At 45.6% G+C, this 19,470-nt stretch overlaps 1 protein-coding gene and 1 long non-coding RNA gene across 7 annotated transcripts in view; both read left to right on the top strand.

Moving 5' to 3' along the window:
• The window catches only part of SPACA3 (sperm acrosome associated 3), a 38,367-nt gene that overhangs the window by 13,637 nt on the left and 5,260 nt on the right, over positions 1-19,470 (top strand). Inside the window, exons 1-2 of one of the 6 annotated variants that reach the window (XM_058706016.1) lie at positions 3,550-3,694; positions 6,427-6,619. The exons of 1 other annotated variant lie outside the window; for it this stretch is intronic. In XM_058706016.1, coding sequence (XP_058561999.1) covers positions 6,429-6,619 — 191 coding nt within the window. In that variant the 5' untranslated portion in view covers positions 3,550-3,694; positions 6,427-6,428. Of the gene's footprint in view, positions 1-3,549; positions 3,695-6,426; positions 6,620-17,017; positions 17,179-18,290; positions 18,742-19,470 lie in introns of those variants that run through there. 4 more of the 6 variants (XM_058706022.1, XM_058706019.1, XM_058706018.1 and 1 more) reach the window with 4 other exon arrangements.
• Positions 6,632-8,974, top strand: LOC131498585 (uncharacterized). Its single transcript, XR_009255485.1, has 2 exons — positions 6,632-6,826; positions 8,759-8,974. It is a non-coding gene; the product is annotated as an uncharacterized LOC131498585 (long non-coding RNA).

The raw sequence follows: 19,470 nt of genomic DNA, 5'->3' as shown, positions 1-19,470 counted from the left end.
CCTCTCTCCATCTCTCAGGTACTGGTGAGAGAGAATCTCGGGTTTTCACAGGAAAATGTCCTGAAACCCTGAAATGCCTTCTTGTGCCTTATGGGCCTGGGCAGGTTTGCGTCTGGAAAATGGGTTGTGCCTGGAACATGGTTCTCAGGTATGGTGGTCTGGGCTTTATTGGCTTTCCTTCTCCAGCCACACAGGGACAAACCAAAGGGGCAGAGCCAGCCTTAGGTTCTGAACATGGGCCTCTGCATCGGCTTTGCCCCCCTGAGGTGAGCTGAGGAAGCCCCAGAAAGTCCAGAAGGATCAGTGAGGTGGACTGATTGCCTCTTCTGTTATTCTTGTTGCTGCTACTGGCACGCTTTGAAATTAATTGATGGTTTCCCTTTTTTTTTTAATTTGTTCCTCCCTTTGCTTTTTCTGAATTAATTTTTTCATCGTGAAATATTTCAAAGATTAGACAAGAATAGAAAGGAGCATAATGAATACCTATTTACCCACCATTAAGCTTTATCAAATCTTAACATTATGTCATATTTGTATCAGATCTCATTTAAAGAAGTAAAACATTACTGATATAACTGAAGCTTCCTGTATATTACACCCCCCCCCTTCCCATTCTTCTCCCTCTTCCTCAGAGGTAACTATTACCATGAATCCACTGTTTATCATTCCTATGTATGTCTTTACACTGTTAGTACATATTTATGCATCCATTAATACAACATAGCGTTCTTCAGCAGGGTTTTAAATTTTATATATAAATTGTAGCATACTCCACTTATCATTGGATTCTCCATGGAATAATTCTACCATAATGTATTTCTCCATTTTCCTGTTGATGAATATTAAGGATATTTCCTTTCTTTCTTTTTTTAACCCAGACAGTACTGGTGGGACACATTGTGGGAGTTTCCTTAGGGTTAAATTGTTAGAAACTATGCCCCCTAAGTCAAATATGCACCTGTTTTTGTACGGGGCCAAAAATTAAGGATGGGCTTTATTTACTATTTTTAATTTTAATTAAAAAAATTGACATTTTAGGGGCACCTGGGTGGCTCAGTCGGTTAAGCAGACCGACTTTGGCTCAGGTCATGATCTTGTGGTCCGTGGGTTTGAGCCCCGCATCGGGCTCTGTGCTGATAGCTCGGAGCCTGGAACCTGCTTCTGATTCTGTGTTTCCCTCTCTCTCTGCCTCTCCCCCCACTCACGCTCTGTCTCTCTCTGTCTCAAAAATAAATAAACATTAAAAAAGTTTTAAAAATTGACATTTTAGCCATTTTTAGGTGTATAGTTTAGTGACACTGAATACATTCACATTGCCTCTATCCATTTCCGGAACTTTTTATCTTCCCAAACTGAAATTCCGTCCCCATTAAACAATAAATAACTCCTTATTCTCCACTCCACCATTCTACTTTCTGTCTACGAATTCGACTACTCTGGGCACCTCATATGAGTGGAATCATACAGCATTCATTCTTTTGTTTCTGGTGTATTTCACTCAGCATAATGTCTTCAAGGTTCATCATGTTGTAGCAGAATTCCTTCCTTTTCAAGCTGAATAATATTCCCTTGTATGTATATAGCACATTTTGTTTATCCATTCAACCGTGGATGGATGGTTTTTACATTAAAAAGTTTTTTTAAATGTTTATTTATTTTTAAGACAGAAGAGTCAGAGCATGAATGGGGGAGGGGCAGAGAGAGAGAGGGAGACACAGAATCTGAAGCAGGCTCCAGGTTCTGAGCTGTCAGCACAGAGCCCAACACGGGGCTCGAACTCATGAACCATGAGATCACGACCTGAGCCGAAGTCTGATGCTTAACCGACTGAGCCACACAGGCGCCTCAGTTTTTACATTTTTAATGGTTAAAAAATAAGAATATTTTGTGGCACATGAAAATTACACAAAATTCAAATTGCAGTGTCCAGAAAAATTTTATTGGAACACAGTCCACAGGCATCCATTAAAGTATTGACTACTGCTGCTTTTCATGCTAAAATGGCAGAGTTGCGGGGCGCCTGGGTGGCGCAGTCGGTTGGGCGTCCGACTTCAGCCAGGTCACGATCTCGCGGTCCGTGAGTTCGAGCCCCGCGTCGGGCTCTGGGCTGATGGCTCGGAGCCTGGAGCCTGTTTCTGATTCTGTGTCTCCCTCTCTCTGTGCCCCTCCCCCGTTCATGCTCTGTCTCTCTCTGTCCCAAAAAAAAAAAACAAAAAAAACAAAAAAAAAAACGTTAAAATGGCAGAGTTGAGTAGTTGGGACAGAGACTGCATAGGCTAGAAAGCCGAAAATATTTACTCTCTGGCCCTTTACAGAAAAAAATTTCTGAACCTTGCTCTATGATATGTAATCACTTAGAGGTGGAATGGTTGAATGGTAACTATTCTCCTCTTCTTCCTCCTCCCCCTCCTCCTCCTTCTCCTCCCCTTCCTCCCCTCCCCCTCCCCCCTCTCCCCACCCCCTTCAACAACTGCTTCTACAACTTCTCTTTTTCTTCTCCAAGGGCCCAGATTCTTTGTTTAAATGAAAGCCGGGAAGGGTTCTTCAAAAGCATTGTGTGGTTAGTTATTTGCTGTATGACAAACAACTTTGAAATGTCAATGGCTTATAAGAAGTATTTATTTGGGGCTTATAGGCCTGCATGTTGGCTAGGGTTTGGCTGGTTTGTAGTGGGCTCAGCTCAGCTTGGCTTCTCACTGTAGTTTGGGTCCAGGTCTTCTCCACATGCCTCCTTGGGCTTGTAGCTAACTGGGGCAAACTTTTCTCATTGAAAAAGGAAGGGGTTCTAGAGGGTAGGTCCAGTGGCATGAGCACATTGCCAGTCTTTGCTAGTGTCATGCAAGCATCCCAATGGTCCAAGCATGGGGATATACACTCTGTCCACCGTGAAGCCATGGTAAGAATGTGGGTGTACAACGCTCCCACAGGGGAGTGAAGGTCTGAGACCAATAATCCATCTAGCACAGGCATCAACTTTTTTAGCTTCAGAACTTTTCTTCAAACAAATCCTTATGTGGAGTTTGAATATATAATATAGACAAGAGGGAAGCTGTTCTGATAGATGTGGGGGGTGAGCTGAATCCTGCCCTCTACTCCCCTGCAGGGCCTCCTGGGATGTCTCTGCAGAGTCTCCCGATGTCATGGACTATCATTTGCCAACCACCCTTCTTCTAGGAGATTTCATGGAGCTCTTCCTTCTCCAGGGTTCGGGGATCTGAAGCCATGGTTAAGAAGGAGCAGGCCTTCCTGAAGGTTGGGTCTCAATATGGGGTCCAGAAGGGGCACCTCCTAGAAACCAGGTATAGAGGATGCCTTGGGTCACACCTGACTGCCAGCAGAGCCAGACAACGGGTAGCAAACAACCCCGATTTGTTCCACGACTCAGCCCCAACCGGCTGGGTTGCTGCAACTCTCACTCCTTGCCTGCCTCTGACTCAGGTGCAGGAGATTGTTGTCTAATGGAACATAGGGCTCTCAGGTCACAGCGTCCTGTGGGGGGGGGGGGGGTGCATTGTGACGCTTATCATTACTGATTTGCCAGCACAGTCTCGGCGGTGCCTTTTGGGCAAGTAGGCTGTTGCTATTTCTAGAACTGAGCCAAAGGCCAGCCCCTTCCCATGTGGCCTCTCCACTTCCTTGCTCTCTGCAGTGGCATCCGCTTTTATTCTTACAGGCAGGTGGAGGCAAGAAGGAGGTGAGTGAGGACTTAGTGTCTACGGAGGCTTTGTCATACACTCACTTGTTCTCTGTGTATTTATTTAGCATCTGTTATGTATCAACATCTGGGTTAGGCAGCGCGCAGATAGTGAGAAACAAGAAAATAGAGCCAGATACCTGCTGTCTAACCCACTTGCTGGTGAAGACTTGTTTCCCCCAGATGGACAGATTTTCCAGGGTGACTTCTGTATACCTGGTGTTGGCTGGCTGCTTAGACCCACTGCTGCTGTGCCCTCTTCCCAGCCAGAGCAGCCCTCCTGGCATCTGCTACTTTTACCCTCCCGCTTGCTTCCCTGTTTGAACTTAGTACCATGAGCCCTTAGGGCTGCCTTCTTCAGAGGCCAGCCCTGGAGTTGAAATTCTCCCTCTACCCAACCCTGCCCTGAGCCCTGATCTGGCTTGTTCTCAACCCCTTTGCTGAAGACTAGAAGGAAGTGAGCACTTTTAAGGCCAGGTGTTGAATTCTCCTGATGATACAGTTAGATAAAACTTCTGGAATAACTCCATTACCTTTGTAAAAATTAGCTTCCTTTGATGAGGAAACTGAGTGATGACTAAAGCTACCTTTTCTGGAGAAAGGAAAGATTATTCAGGAGAGGGGCAAGCTTCCACTTCTTTTCTTTAAAAAAAATTTTTTTTAAATGTTTATTTTTGAGAGAGAGAGCAAGCAAGAGAGAGCGAGCACAAGCAGGGGAGGGGCAGAGAGAGAAGGAGACATAGAATCTGAAACAGGCTCCAGGCTCTGAGTTGTCAGCTTAGAGCCCGACACGGGGCTCAAACTCACGAACTGTGAGATTGTGACCTGAAAGGAAGTCTGACACTTAACTGACTGAGCCACCCAGGTGTTCCTCTTTTCTTTCCTTTCCTTTCCTTTCCTTTCCTTTCCTTTCCTTTCCTTTCCTTTCCTTTCCTTTCCTTTCCTTTCCTTCTTCTTTCCTGTCTTCTCCTCTCCTCTCCTCTCCTCTCCTCTCCTCTCCTCTCCTCTCCTCTCTTCCCTCCCTCCCTCCCCTCCCCTCCCCTCTCCTTTTCATTTTTTTTTTTCAGAGACAGAGAGAGAAATGCAGATAGAGACTGTGAGAGAATCTTAAGCAGGCTCCACACTCAGCATGGAGCCTGAGGCAGGCTGGATCTCACACCCATGAGATCATGATCTGAGACAAAATCAAGAGTCGGATGCTTAAATGACCGAGCCACGTAGGCACCCTGAAAATTTCCACTTCTTATTTAGAATGTCTAAGGAACCATGGGCACCTGGCTGGCTGAGTTGGTAGAGTATGTGACTCTTGATCTCGGGGTTGTGAGTTCAAGCCCCACGTTGGGGACAGTAATTACTTTAAATTAAAAGAATGTTTAAGAAACCAGAACTGGATAGCTATTGCCTGCATCTTTTAGGGGTGCCGACTGTCGCCTTCTATCTATCTCCTCTGTTTTCCTGTCTTCCTGTCTGTTTGTCTCTTCTGCCAAGCCTGACTCTGCCCTCCCAGGAACAGAAATACACACACAGGAGATCATGACTGCCTTTCAGTCCCATGAACTCCGTACTTGTTTGCAAGGCTGTTTTAAGCAGTGTGGGGTCTGAACTCAGCTGTTGTCCCCATGTGGGAGCCTTTCCAAGACAGTAGTGACCTGGATTTTGGATATAGTGGAGCTGCATAGGCTCTGATCATTCCTTGGGAGCAGTGTCTCCTTGTTTTGTTTGTTTGTTTAAGTAGGCTCCACATCCAACACGGAGCCCAACCCGGGGCTTGAACTCACAACCCTGAGATCAAGACCTGAGTTGAGTTAAAGAGTGGGACGCTTAACCGACTGAGGCCCCCAGGCACCCCTCCTTGTATTTTGGATGTTTGGTGTTTGATGGTTAGCCATGGGACTTGGCATTTCACAATGTTAGGTCTCTGTGCAGCTTAACTTATCTACATTCTTGTTGACCCTTAATCAGTAAAGATGGTCTTGGCTTACCTATGGGACAGAGTTTGATTTATTGGATTGCTTTCTTTACTGAGGCTCAGGGGTAGGGCAATGCCTCCCCTCCCTTTTTTATTCAAGTATAATTAGTTCCAAATGCACAATACAATGATTCAGCAGTTCTGTACATTACTCAGTGCTCATCGGATGCCTTCCCCACTTTATATGGTCAAGAGCAGTCATCTTAACCTCTCTGACTTGCTTGTTCTTTGGCATGCGGGGGAGGGAGGGAGAAGATGCTGTGGTTTAAAAAACACAAGAGTATATGCTTCATCCTCCAGATCTTCACCCTGATTAAATGCCCAACGTTAGCTTTTCCATGTATATAGGGATGCGAGTGTGTGTGTGTGTGTGTGTGTGTGTAAGTGGGAGGGTAGCATAGGACACCAAGCACCTTTTTCATGGAACCATAGAGGGTTTGACAATGTTTGTGATTTTTCATTAAAATCTTGAATAAGAATGTAAGTAAGCCGAGGCAGGTAATACATGGCTCTTAGCACGTAATAACAAGAGGCAGCATTTGTTAAGCACTTACTGGATGCTTTCCCTCATGTGAAATGCACAAGGCTTCTAATTGATTTGCATTATCATCCTTATTGACAAGTGGGTCACTCAGTTGGGAATGGCAGAAGAGGGGCTTGACTTCAGGTCAGACTTGGCATCAAAGCTCTGTAAACTTTACCCCTTATTGGTTGAACTGTTGAAATGATTCTTCCATTGGAAACTTTTTTTCCTTCCTGACAGAAATGTTTCTCTCAGGATGGGTCAGAGGCCCAAATACAGGCCTGTGGATCACCAAAACCCAAGAGCTTTCCACTCCTGACTCCCTGCAAAGCCCAAGATTCATAGCTACCTCTTGGAAAGTTTTGAAAAAAGAGGATTTTCTTGTCTCAAAGGTCCCTCTGTCCCGGAGGCTGTTGAATGAGGACTCTTTTCAGTAAGTCATAATTCCCTTGAACTTCTCCCCCTGCTAATCCATTATGATGTTTATTTTTTCAAAGACCAATGTTTATTAGACACCAACTATGTATAAGGTCATTCCCCCTTTCTCCTCACACCAACATAGGAATGGTGAAGTAGGTATAATTATCCTTATATTATAGTTGAAGAAATGGAGATGAAGACGCTCTCGATTTTGCGAATGGTGAGTGAAAACACCATAAGCCAAGTCACCAGGTGGGTGATTAGTTAGGAGGGGCGGTGCCGATCATCAGACCACACCAAAATCTCTTCTTTCAAGGCTCAGGAAACTGAATGCAGCCTAGAGATGAAATGTCCGGCATCACACAGAAAGTAGGAGCACAGGGGGAACCAGACCGAGGCTGCTTTATGCTGTATATAAATAAGACTGTTTTGAGCTCAGCACTACTGACATTTTGGGCTGAATAATTCTTTGTTTTCGGGGGCTGCCTTGTGCATTGTAGGACGTTCAGCAGTATCCCTTATTTCTACTCACTCAACTCCAGTAGCATGCCTCTCCCCAGTTGTGGTAACCAAAAATGTCTTCTTTCATTACTAAGTGTCCTCTGGGGGACAAAACCACTCTCCCAGTTGAAGGCCACTTTAGGCCCATTGAATAGCAAGAACCTGGAGCCTCTTCCCTTGCAGTCTGGGAGAGAAATTGTTTTGGGGGCACTAGGGGGACAAAATCTTTCCTCCCAGCCCAATCGTCCAGCACCTTTGGGGTCTCTGCTGGGGTCTCTGAACTCAGCCCAGAGAGAACAGCATTCAGAGAGCTAGGTTCAGGGAAGGTGTCAGAGGGGACACAGAATGAAAGCCAGACCTTCTGAGGGGTACATGTTATTCTCTCCATTTCCAAGATGAAGATATAGGTGTTCAGAGGGTTGAACACACCCATCGAATCAAGTGCGATCTCTCTTCCACACGCCATATAGGGAGCCCCATACGATACCCAGACTGTTCATTAGTATGTGCTCTGGGCCCATGAACAATAAGGTGAGGGAGCTCCTCTCGTGTATTCTTCATCAATTACAGTAGGAGCGCATTACTATGAAGTTGTGCTCTGGAAAGATAGATCTCGTCTCTTACTTGCTGTGGGCCCTGGGGCGGTTGGTTTTCCCGTTGGGGATTGCTGTCCTCACATTGACAAGATGGGGATGCCAGACTGCACCACCGATGAGCAGTCTTTTTGCTCTCCCCATCCACTTCCCCACGTTCCCAATCTTGACACTCGAACCTGTAACGGTGTTTATAGGTTGAATTAATTTTAATTAAAGATGAGAGTAGCTTTAAGGAGGAATATGTATATTCTTAAAATTTTTTTTAATGTTTATTATTTTTGAGAGAGAGAGAGAGAGAGAGAGAGCAAGCAGGGAAGGGGCAGAGAGAGAGGGAGACACAGAATTGGAAGCAGGCTTCAGGCCCCAAGCTGTCAGCACAGAGCCCGATGCGGGGCTCGAACTCACAGACTTCGAGATCATGACCCGAGCTGTAGTTGGCCGCCCAACTGACTGAGCCACCCAGGCACCCCAGGAATATGTATATTCTTAAAACTCAGATTAACCTATTTCACTGACAGGAAAGATGTCAATAAAAATGCCCCTTTAAAGACACTAACATGTTAATAACTGGGCCTTTTTGAGAAGCAGCAACATGGAAGCAGATTTCTAACCATTTGTCTTAAAATTACATCGTGAGCCATATGGCCAAGTGAGACAGGCCACAGGTTAAGCATTGCTGGGCGTGGTCTCAGTAGTCTCTTAGGGCTGATGTGCATTTATGGTTGTTGTGTGCAAGGATAGCGCCCCCTGGTGTAAATCCTTAAGCTCCACCAAAGCTGAAATTTGTCCAGTTGCTTGCACAGAAAAGGGTGGAGGGGCTTTGGGACAAGACCAAAGTTGGTTTATCAAGAGAGTAACCAGAGAATCACATTTTTGGAAGCTTCCAGGAGGCAGTGATGTCTTTGCCATCAAAGAACATGGGTCTTGGAGTCAGACTTGGCTTTCAAATCACTGCTTCAAGGCTGTACGCACTTGGGGAAGCTACTTCTTTCAGTCTCATTTTCTGTACCTGTGAAGCTGAGATAATTAATACCCCCATCTTGGGTTTGTTTTAGGAGTGAAAGAAGGAAGTGGGGGTTGGAAGAGTGACTGAAGATGAAGCTGGAAAGGTAGAACCTGATCATGAAGAGTTTCTGTACCATGGCCAAGAGTTTGAATCTGACTCCAAGAGCAAGGGAGCCAGAGGAAGCCTGCAGGCAAAAGTGACATGATGGCATTTATGTGTTGGAAAGATAACTGGTGGCAACAAAGACAGTGGAGAAGGTCTGTGACTTTGGTGGTGGTGATGGAGCTGGACTAGATGGGAAAGCCATTTTGGAAGAAATGATGCAATATGGCGGCTAATGAGATGGGAGGGGAGAGGGTGCTGTCAGAAAAGGCAACATGCATATGTACAGCTGTTAACGTGCTTTCCCATAAACCTACTTACCTGACTCTCATAATAGTTTTCTGAGCAAGATATTATAATCATTATCATTTTATATGTAAGGAAACTGATAGGGAGGTTAAGCCAAAGGCTATATATGTAGTGAGTGGTCAAATCAGAACACAGGCCATCGGTTCCCAATTCTGCCTTTGTCTCTTAGGTCACACTGCCTCTCAAGGTTCAGTGGGCAGTCCCTGCAGAGTGGCAAGCAGTCTGGGACCAGGGGTGGACGTGTGCCCGGCCCCCCAGGTTGTACAATCTCCCTGGTTGCTAGGAGTCTCTGATAATTAGAGTCCCCAGGTTGCTAGGAGACCTGGGTTGCTAGGAGTCTCAGTTTATTATAGGTCTTGGGTTGTTAGAAGCCGCAGGTTATTCAATTTTTCAATTTATTAAAGGCTTCATGGTTCTCAAAGGCCCCAAGTTATTAGAATCATCAGTTATTAGGGGCCCCAGGCTCTTAGGGCTCTAAGCTCTTGAAATCATTGGGCTGTTAGCCCACCCTGGTTGCTAGGAATCTCAGGATTTTAGAGGCCTTCAGTTTGTAGAGGCTTTAAGCTTTTGAAGGTGTCACTTTGCTGGAAGCCTCACTTTTCAACATCTCCAGCTTGTGATGGGTCCCAAAGTGCTAAGGACCCGAGTGCAGATTTTTCAGTCCCATGGCTTCCCAAAGTCGTGAGCCAAGCACGTCGATTTCTTCTTCCCATTCAGCCTCTTTTGGTCTGCTCAGTTGATAGTGTAACTGCAGCTTTGGGTTTTCCTCCGGGGGTTTCATCCTGGGTGACCTCCTTCAGCCCCACAGATGCATGGACCTGATTCATTCTGCTTGGGGTTCTAACCACTTAGGCACTGGTTGGAAAGCCTTTAGAGCAGAAACTTGGTGCGATTTCTAGATAAACAGATATTGAAGCACACTTGGGTTATGCTTCTAACATTCACCCTCTAGCTAGTCGGTTTTAAGTAATCTTAAATTAGACTTTGTGAAAAATTCCAGAGTTGATTGCCCCTTTATTTCCCATTATTTTACTAGCTTGGTCAGAACCAGTAAAACTAGCCTGTGCATTTTTCCTTTTGAAAACACTTTTTATTATCAAATAATTAGAGAATCACTGAAAGTTGCAGAAATAGTAGAGAGAGATCCCTTATACCCTTCATTCAGTTTCCCCCCATGGTTACATCCTCTATAACTATAGTATACTATCAAAATTGGGACATCCACTTTGCCACAATGCGTGTCTGTCATCCTATGTCACTTTATTTAAAAATACTTTTTAACGTTTATTCATTTTTGAGAGACAGACACAGAGCACGAGTGGGGGCGGGGCAGAGAGAGAGGGAGACACAGAATCTGAAGCAGCTCCAGGCTCCGAGCTGTCGGCACAGAGCCGGACGTGGGGCTCGAACACACAAAGCGCGAGATCATGACCTGCTCTGAAGTCTGTCGCTCAACCAAGTGAGCCACTTTGCACCCTGTCTTATGTCACTTTATAATGCGTACGTTTGTGTACCCACCATCCCAATCAAGAGAGAGAACACAACATCTTTATAGTCTCATCCATTTCTCTCCCTCCCCAACCAGTGTGTTTTTAAATGTACTCCCCGAACTGCCATTTGGTGCCTTCTAGGTGCCTCAGCCATCAATAGTTAAGGAAATACAGAGATAAACAGAACATACTCCTCATTCTGGAAGAGCTGGCAGACAGGGCTACCGTCAAGCACACTGTCAATTACAATGTAATGTGGTAGTTCTATGATAAAGAGAGAAAAGGTGCTGGGGCAGGAAAACAAATTGCAGGGTTCAGGAGGTAGAGTGTGTTGGGTTAGCACTTCCTGCAAAAGTCGCAATGCAAGACTGGTTTTGAAGGATGAAATGGAACTCTCTGGTGCCCAGGGGGAGAGATTTTTGGCCGATGAGTTTGGGAAAGAGTTGGTGGAAGCCTGTGGAAGCCCACAGGCTGGGGGTGGGGGCGGGGTGTGCAGGGAGCTGAGGCTGGAGAAGTGGAGAGAGAGGTCAGACCGCCGAGGACCATCTGGCTGCTGCACTGAATCACCAAAGGTCGCGTAGAGAGTCCTAAAGGTAAAGTCCTAAAAGTCACGTAGAGAGACCATTAGGAAATCATCGCAGTCCCAGAGAAGTCAGGCTGAGCACCGGCCAGAGTGGCAGGAACAGAGATGGAGACCCATTTTTGACCTCTGGGGGCCATCAGGATGAGGAGGGAGAGTGTGACAGGAATGAACAAGTACTTCTGTGAAGACGGATGTCTTCCCTTTTCCTTTGGGCGGTGTTGGTTGCCCTGAGAGCAAATCCCTGCGATGTAAGTCCCAGAAGATGAATGCTAGTAGAGTGATTCCCTGCTCATCCAGAGATCTTGTGACTTCAGAGAGGGCCAACACAGCACAGACTTGGATGAGGAAAAGGCCTCTGATCGGTTAAAACAAGCTTCCTGCTTTTACTTTGCAGCACCATTCGGTGCCTTTACTCGGAGCTCATTTTGACAATTCAGGTGCACTTCTCAAAAGAACGGTTACTCGGTTTCCTCTCCCCAAAATACTAATAATTAGAAACCACCTTTTCATTGAGTCTGCTTGGTGCCAGGTCCTGTATAAGATGCTTTGCATGTTATATCATTAATCCTCTCAACAGCCCCGTGAGTGGCCGTTCTTTTGACTTTATAGGTGAAGATGTTGAGGGGCAGTGAGGCTAAGTACCCTGCCGAGGTCACAGGGCTAGTAAGTTTTGTAATATCAGAACCCCAGCCGAGGTCTGCTGCTCTCAGCCAGCTGCCCTGTGCTGTAGAAGCCACGAACCATAAAAGGGTGGGCAGGAGGTCAGCAGTAGTGGCACCAGGGAAAGGGAGGGAATAATGTTAACTGAGGAACCTGACAACTGTTACGTGATTTTCTACAAACCTCACACAAGGAGGGGATCAGTCAGGGTTCCCCAGAGGAACAGAACTAGTAGGATGTATATATCTATATCTACATATCCGTAAAAATGTTTGGTTACAATGGTGACCGCGCGCACACACACACACACACACCTTTAAAAAATTATGATAAGGCTTATGCAATTATGGAGGCAGGCAAGTCCCAAGATCTGTGGGGTGAGTTGGTAAGCTGAAGACCCAAGAGAAGCAATGATGTAGTTCCAGTCCAAAGGCTGGCAGGCTTGAGGCACAGGAAGAGCTGATATTTCAGTTTGATTCCATAGGCAGGAAAAAAGCTGATATCTGTGTTTGAACGCAGGCAGGGGGGCTCTCTCTTATGCAGGGAGAATCAATCCTTTTGTTCTATTCAGGTCTTCCACTGATTGGATGAGGCCCACCCACATTAGGGAGGACAGTCTCCTTTACTACATTTATCTGATTTAAATGTTAATTTCCACTGGGTGTTGTATGGAAACCAATTTGACAATAGATTATATTTAAAAAAAAAGAAAATAAATAAATGTTAATTTCATCTAATGCACAGTATAGTGAATACGGACAATAATATTGTATTATAATACTCAAACTTGCCAGGAGATTGGAACTCCATTATTCCAACCACTAGAAATAAATAATTATGTATCACGGTGGCTAATTATTACCACCATGGCAATCATGTGACAATGTATAAATGTATGAAATTAACAGGTTGTGCACTTTAACCGTATACAATGTTACATGTCAAATACATTGCAATGAAAAAAAATGTTAGTCTCATCCAGAAACACCCTCACAGACACACAGATAATGTTTGACCAAATATCTGGGCACCCTATGCCCCAGTTAAGTAGACACATAAAATTAACCATTATACGAAGGAAGACAGAATGATAAAGGAGACACAAAACTAAAAGAATATGCTGGTGTGAGACTAGTTAGTGTAGGGTTAGTGACTTTATATGCCTAAGAACTCCTGATAACCATATCTTGCAATTACACTATGTGCTGTGATCGGTGGTGAAAAAAACAGAAACATCACTTACGGAGAAGAGGTGAATTCTGTTTTTGATGTACTAGGTTTGGATGGACCAAGTGAACAGGTCTTTCCCTAGGGGCTCCAGGCTCTCCCTACGTGTGGCCAGAGGAAGACTTGTTTTTTCCATGTCCACAGTGTCCCTGGCACACTCTTTTGGGACCAGTTTCAGTGCTCTCCTGAGAGAGTACCCTGGGCTAAAATGTTTCTGAATCAATTGACTAGATGATTTTCATTTCTTCATTTCTTTACCTAGAATTAAAAAAATCTTGTTCTTCAGACACATGAAAAAATGCTCGACGTCATTCATCATCAGGGAAATACAAATCAAAACCACAATGAGATACCACCTCACACCTGTCAGAATGGCTCACATTAACCACTCAGGCAACAACAGATGTTGGCGAGGATGCGGAGAAAGAGGATCTCTTTTGCATTGTTGGTGGGAATGCAAACTGATGCAGCCACTCTGGAAAAGTGTGGAGGTTCCTCAAAAAATTAAAAATAGAACTACCCTGTGACCCAGCAATTGCACTAGTAGGTATTTATCCAAAGGACACAGATGTGCTGTTTCGAAGGGACACACGCACCCCAATGTTTATAGCAGCACTGTCGACAATAACCAAAGTATGGAAAGAGCCCAAATGTCCACCGATGGATGAATGGATAAAGGAGATGTGGTATATATATATATACGTATATATATACATGTGTATATATATACGTATATATGTATATATACGTATATATATATGTATATATATATACATATACGTATATATATATACATACACAATGGAGTATTACTTGGCAACCCAAAAGAATGAACTCTTGCCATTGGCAACGGCGTGGATGGAACTGGAGGGTATTATGCTAAGCGAAATTAGTAAGAGAAAGACAAATGTCATATGACTTCACTCATATGAGGAATTTAAGATACAAAACAGATAAATATAAGGGAAGGGAAGCAAAAATAATATAAAAACAGGGAGGGGGACAAAACATAAAGAACTCTTAAATATGGAGAACAAACAGAGAGTTACTGGAGGGGGTGTGGGAGGGGGGATGGGCTAAATGGGTCAGGGGCACTAAGGAATCTACTCCTGAAATCATTGTTGCACCATATGCTAACTAACTTGGATGTAAATTAAACAACAAATAAATTTTAAAAAATAAAAAAAAACCAAAAAATCTTGTTCTTTTTAAAAAAAGTTTTTTAGTATTTATTTCTTTTTGACAAAAGAGAGAGAGAGAGAGGAAGAGAGAGACAGAGCGTGAGCCAGGGGAAGAGCAAAGAGAGAGGCAGACCGAGAATCTGAAGCAGGCTCCAGGCCCTGAGCTGTCAGCACAGAGCCCAACGGGAGGCTCAAACTCACGAACCGCGAGATCATGACCTGAGCCGAAGTCAGACGCTTAACCGACTGAGCCACCAGGGCACCCCTAAAAAATCTTGTTCTTCACAGTGGGAAAATAGACATAGGGGACTCGTGAGGCATCTCCCAGTCTGCTGGGAGCAATGAGGAAGGTACTGATGTCATGTGATGGAGGCAAGATGACATATTAGCGTTAGATGCTGTGCAAGGGTACCAGGGACTCCCAGCTCAGCCCAAGTGGGCCAGAGGAGGAAGCCCAGCTTCAGTGATGTTTAAAGGACTAGAAGCCAACAGGGAGTTGGATAGAAAGGATGTGTTTGACAGAGGGAATAACATGAAGCATAGCATATATGACATGGATGCAAAGCATTATCACATATTTAAGGATCTATAAAAAGTCTGGTTAGGACAGTGGTTCTCAGCCCCGGTAGCATTTGGGGATCTCCTGGAAACATTAAAAAAAATACTGATGCCTGAGCCCCACCCCAGAGATTTTGATGTGATTAGCCTGGGATGGGGCCTAGGCATCAGCATTTTCTCTAATGTGCTGCCGGGGGCTGAGAACCAGGAATGTAAGAGCTGCTTCTGGAGAACTTAAACCTGCAAGGAGTCAGTGGAGGGTCTCTACTAGGATGTGGTCAAGAATATGAGCTGCCTTTGGGGCAACAGGAAAGTCTCCCGCAGAGCTCAGTGGAGAAATAAAGACCCACTGACCCCCAACTGGGACCTTATCTGCCCTCATAACTGTTCCTTTTGAGCTGCTGTTTCTTATTCACCAGTTAAAAGTGAAAGTCAAGTGGGAAATAACAAAACATACAATAAAATAAAATAAGCTGAAAGATTACTCAATAAAAAGAAGCGATAAAATAGTAAAAACAGGCCAATGCAATAAAAACCCCAAATCTCAACCAGACAGAATCACCACCAAGGGCCAGACAATAAAAACAAGAGCTAAAATGTACTGAACTAAGTGGTAGGCATCTTCATGCATTACGAAAGGATTATTTCCATTTTACAGAGGAGCATAATGAGGCTTGGGGAGATTGAGTGCTGTGGTTCTAGTGGGCAGGGCAGGCTAAATAGCCAGTAGGGGGCAGAGCAAGACATTGAACTTGGGTGTACTTAGCTCAAGTCCAGAGCTCTGAAGGCTCAAGCCTGGCTGCACACTGAAGTCATCTGGGGAGCCTTTAAGAAATACTGATGCCATGGGGCACCTGGGTAGCTCAGTTGGTTAAGTGTCTGAATTTGGCTCAGGTCATGATCTCGAGGTTCATGAGTTTGAGCCCCACATTAGTCTCTGTGCAGAGTGCTCAGAGCCTGGTGCCTGCTTCAGATTCTGTGTCTCCCTCTCTACCCTTTCCCCACTCGCACTCTGTGTGTATCTGTCTCTTTCTCAAAAATAAACATTAAAAAAAATTTTTTAAAGAAATACTGATGCCAAAAAGACATTTCTCCAAAGAAGACACGTGAATGGTCAACAGGTATATGTGAAACAAAAACAAAAACACAAAACGTTTAATGTCATTAATCATTCAAGAAATGCAAATCAAAACCACAAGGGAGATATCACCTCATATTTATCAGGATGCCTCTTATCAAAAAAACAAAGGACCACAAAGCATTGGCGAAGATGTAGAGAAATTGGAACCTTCGTACGCTGTTGGTGGGAATGCAAGACGGTGCGGCCACAGTGGAAAACAGTAAAAATAAAATGACCGTATGGTTTAGAAGTCCCACTTCTGGGTATTTTTCTGAAATAATTGCAATCGGGATCTCAAAAAGATATTAGCACTCTCGTGTTCACTGCAGCATTATTCACAACAGCTGAGATGTGGAAAAACCTAAATGTTCCTCCACAGATGAATGGTTAGAGAAGATGTGCTATATGCACACAATGGTGTGCTATTCGGCCAGAGAACAAATTGACGGTTGCTGGAGGCATGGGGGGAGGGGTTAAAGGGGTGATGGGCACTTGTGAGGATGAGCACTGGGTGTCATATGTAAGAGATGAATCACTGGGTTCTACTCCTGAAGCCAAGACTGCACTGCATGTTAACTACCTTGAATTAACAAGTGAAATGAACTGATCACAGAAAAAGACTTCCCTGTGGGGCACAGACACAGGTGTCACGTGTCCTTCCACTTCACTTCTTTGACCCTCAAGCTTTAGGGTCCGCGGCATCACCTTTGTCCTAGGCTTGTCCACACTGAACTGTCATCATTCAGATGCAGAAGGCAGGCCTTCTGTGGCTCAGCACTAAGGAAGAACTTTTTGCCAGTGGAGCAGTTTGACGGTGAGGGAGGCTGCCTGAGGGGGCGGTGTGCACCTGCCATTGTCATCCCTGGGCAACAACCTGAAGGGTCCTGTCGGGAGCTGAGGAGTCATCCTTCAACATATTGTGGTGTGTGTGTGTGTTTGTGTGTGTGTGTGTAGATGGCCAAGAAGCATTGGGCCTAGCTACTCCTAACATATTCCCAGGGGCCAGTTGAAGCTCAGTGGGTGAAGATGGTTCTAGAAGATGAGGTCACAGAACTGGGAGGTTCCAGAAGGCTCTACGTCAGTCTGGAGCCTGCCCTCCCGCATCATTCTCTTAAAGCTGGGTGCCTGGGGCACTAGCACTATCATGGGGGTGTCCTGAGCTGAAGCAGGGTGTTGGGTCACTGCTGCTGCCGCCACTGTCACTGCTGTGTCAGCTCTGGTGGGGACGACACCTGATCAGTGAGCCCCCTTCCCCTCTTTCTGCAGCTGTTAACCAGTCCCTGGCTGGCCTGGCCAGAGAGGGGCATGGAAAAAGAAAGGTCGTGGTCAGAAATGGAGGGGGGTTAGTCCTGGGCTGGGAGAGCACCCAGCTGAGAGAGAGAGGAGACCTTGCTGGCGGGTGTCTGGTCTCTGAATTATCAGACCTCACTCCTTGTACACCTTGACCTGCCGTGAAACACTCAAGACGAAATTAGTTTTAAATCTCTTGGCTACAAAAAGTCAAAAACAATCTCCATGTAGCAGTCAACTTGGTTTCTTCATCCATAAAGGGGGCTATTACTCCTACGCCTCTCGAGTTGTTGAGAAGATTAGATGAGATTAAGTTAGAAAACATCCAGGAAAGGCCCAGCTCAGTGTCCGCCAGGTTTGGAGAACTCAGTGAGGTTCCCCTGACTCCTGACCTCTCCGCCTCCAACTTTGCTGGGGAGGGTTCAGGCTGTTGGGGTCAGGACCTCAGGATACTTCAGTTTAAGCCGCCACTCCAAACCAGCAGCTCTGCTTGATGCTTAGGATGTGAAAAGAAACAAGATGGCCATTGTTCTTTGGAAGTTCACTTCATGGTGGGAAAGACTCATACATATTACAGTCCAGTGTGACAGAGGGACAGCAGAGGCACAGGGTGCTCGAGGAGTGTGGGGGTGTTGGAGAACTCAGCTCTGGTGTGACCCTTCAAGTATAGTAAGAGTTAGCCATGGAAAGGAAGGAGAGGGCTACTGCTTCAGACAGTGGGATCACCATGAGCGAACAGTATGGCATTACAGGAACTCACTGTGTGAGTGAAAAGAGGTCCACATGGCTGAGTCACCAGCGGCCTTGTGGACCATGCCTAGGAGCAATGATGAAGGGAGCCAGTGCAGGGTGTCAGGTGGCCAGGCTTTTTGTTAAAAAAAAAAACAACAAAAAACAAAAACAAAAAAACAACTCATGGTGGTAAATGTGTGTAGAACAGTTCGGAAGAGTCAGGACTAGGTGTAAGGAGCCCACCGGCATGCCATGATGGTGGTCTGAACTCTTGGAGGAGGGTACAATCAGTGGCACTTTGGGATCTATGGTTAGAGAAGGGTGAAGGGGGGTAGTGACAGAAGGAGTGAAGAATGCCATCCATATTTCTAGTTTGGATAAATGTGTTTAAAGCCAAGAATGTTTGAAACCCAGAAATGAAAGACTTAAAGGAAGCAGATTTTAGTGGGGACATCAGTTCTGTTTTGGACATGCTTAGTCTGAGGTGACTGTGGGATATCCAAGTGGAGATGTCCAGGAGGCAGCTGCATAGGACGTCTACCGTTCTGGGGAAGACGGAATATGACGTCATCAGCCGCGGGTGGCAGTTCACAGTGGGGCTGTCCACAGGGTATCCTGATGTGAAAAAGAGGAGGGAAAAAGGCTGACGAGCATGCCAGCACTTAAGACGTAGGCAGAGTGGAGTCCACAAAGGGGAATCAGAAGAAATAGCCTGAGAAGAAGCAGGGGACCCAGGAGAGGGGGCATCATGGAAGCCAAGAGAAGGAAGAGAGGCCACAGGTGAATTGGTCAGCACTGAGAAGGGCTGCTGAGGGCCCCTGTGGGACGAGAAGTGACAAGGCCCATTGAACTGGGCAGAACAGTTTCAGGCGAGTGGTGGTGGTGCTGAAGCTAACCGTCATGGGGCTGAAAGCAAAAGGGGAGGTGAGAAAGGGGTAATTTTTCCCATAGACGTTTCCATGAGAAGAGAGGGAACGAGACCAGTCAGTATAGATAATGATGAGACCCAAGCGCATCCATGCATCAGAGGAAGGAGAGGCGGTAGGAGGAAGTGCCGAGGACCCCAAGAGAGGAGAGGTGATCCATGGGGCAAGGTTGAGAGGCAGGAAAGGGTGAAATCTGGAGTTCACAGATGCAACGGACCTTGATAAGCGCAGGGGCGACGCATGGTCAGGCTAGAGGGGTGGAGGTGAGCGGGATGAGGCCACTGCTGCCTCAGTGAGGCAGGAGGTGAGGTCTTCTGGGAGCTTGGGGGTGGGTCAGGGAGGGGAGGAGGCTTGCGGACAGCCATGAGCGTCTTGAATACTCTTTGAGGGAAATGGGGGAGAGAAAGCTGGCCAAGGACGAGCATTAGTGCTGATGCCAGAAATACTCCATAATAGAAATAACTAACCTATTTTTAGTACAAAGAGCTAAGTTCTCCCCGTGCCTTTCTCTTCTCATTCATTCTTTCAACAATCTTACGAGGCAGGTATTATTCACTTCCTTGTCGCATAGCTGAAGAAAATG

This window comes from Neofelis nebulosa, chromosome 16 (assembly GCF_028018385.1).
Source record: "Neofelis nebulosa isolate mNeoNeb1 chromosome 16, mNeoNeb1.pri, whole genome shotgun sequence".
Lineage (NCBI taxonomy): Eukaryota > Metazoa > Chordata > Mammalia > Carnivora > Felidae > Neofelis > Neofelis nebulosa.
This window is presented reverse-complemented; position numbering and strand designations above follow the sequence as displayed.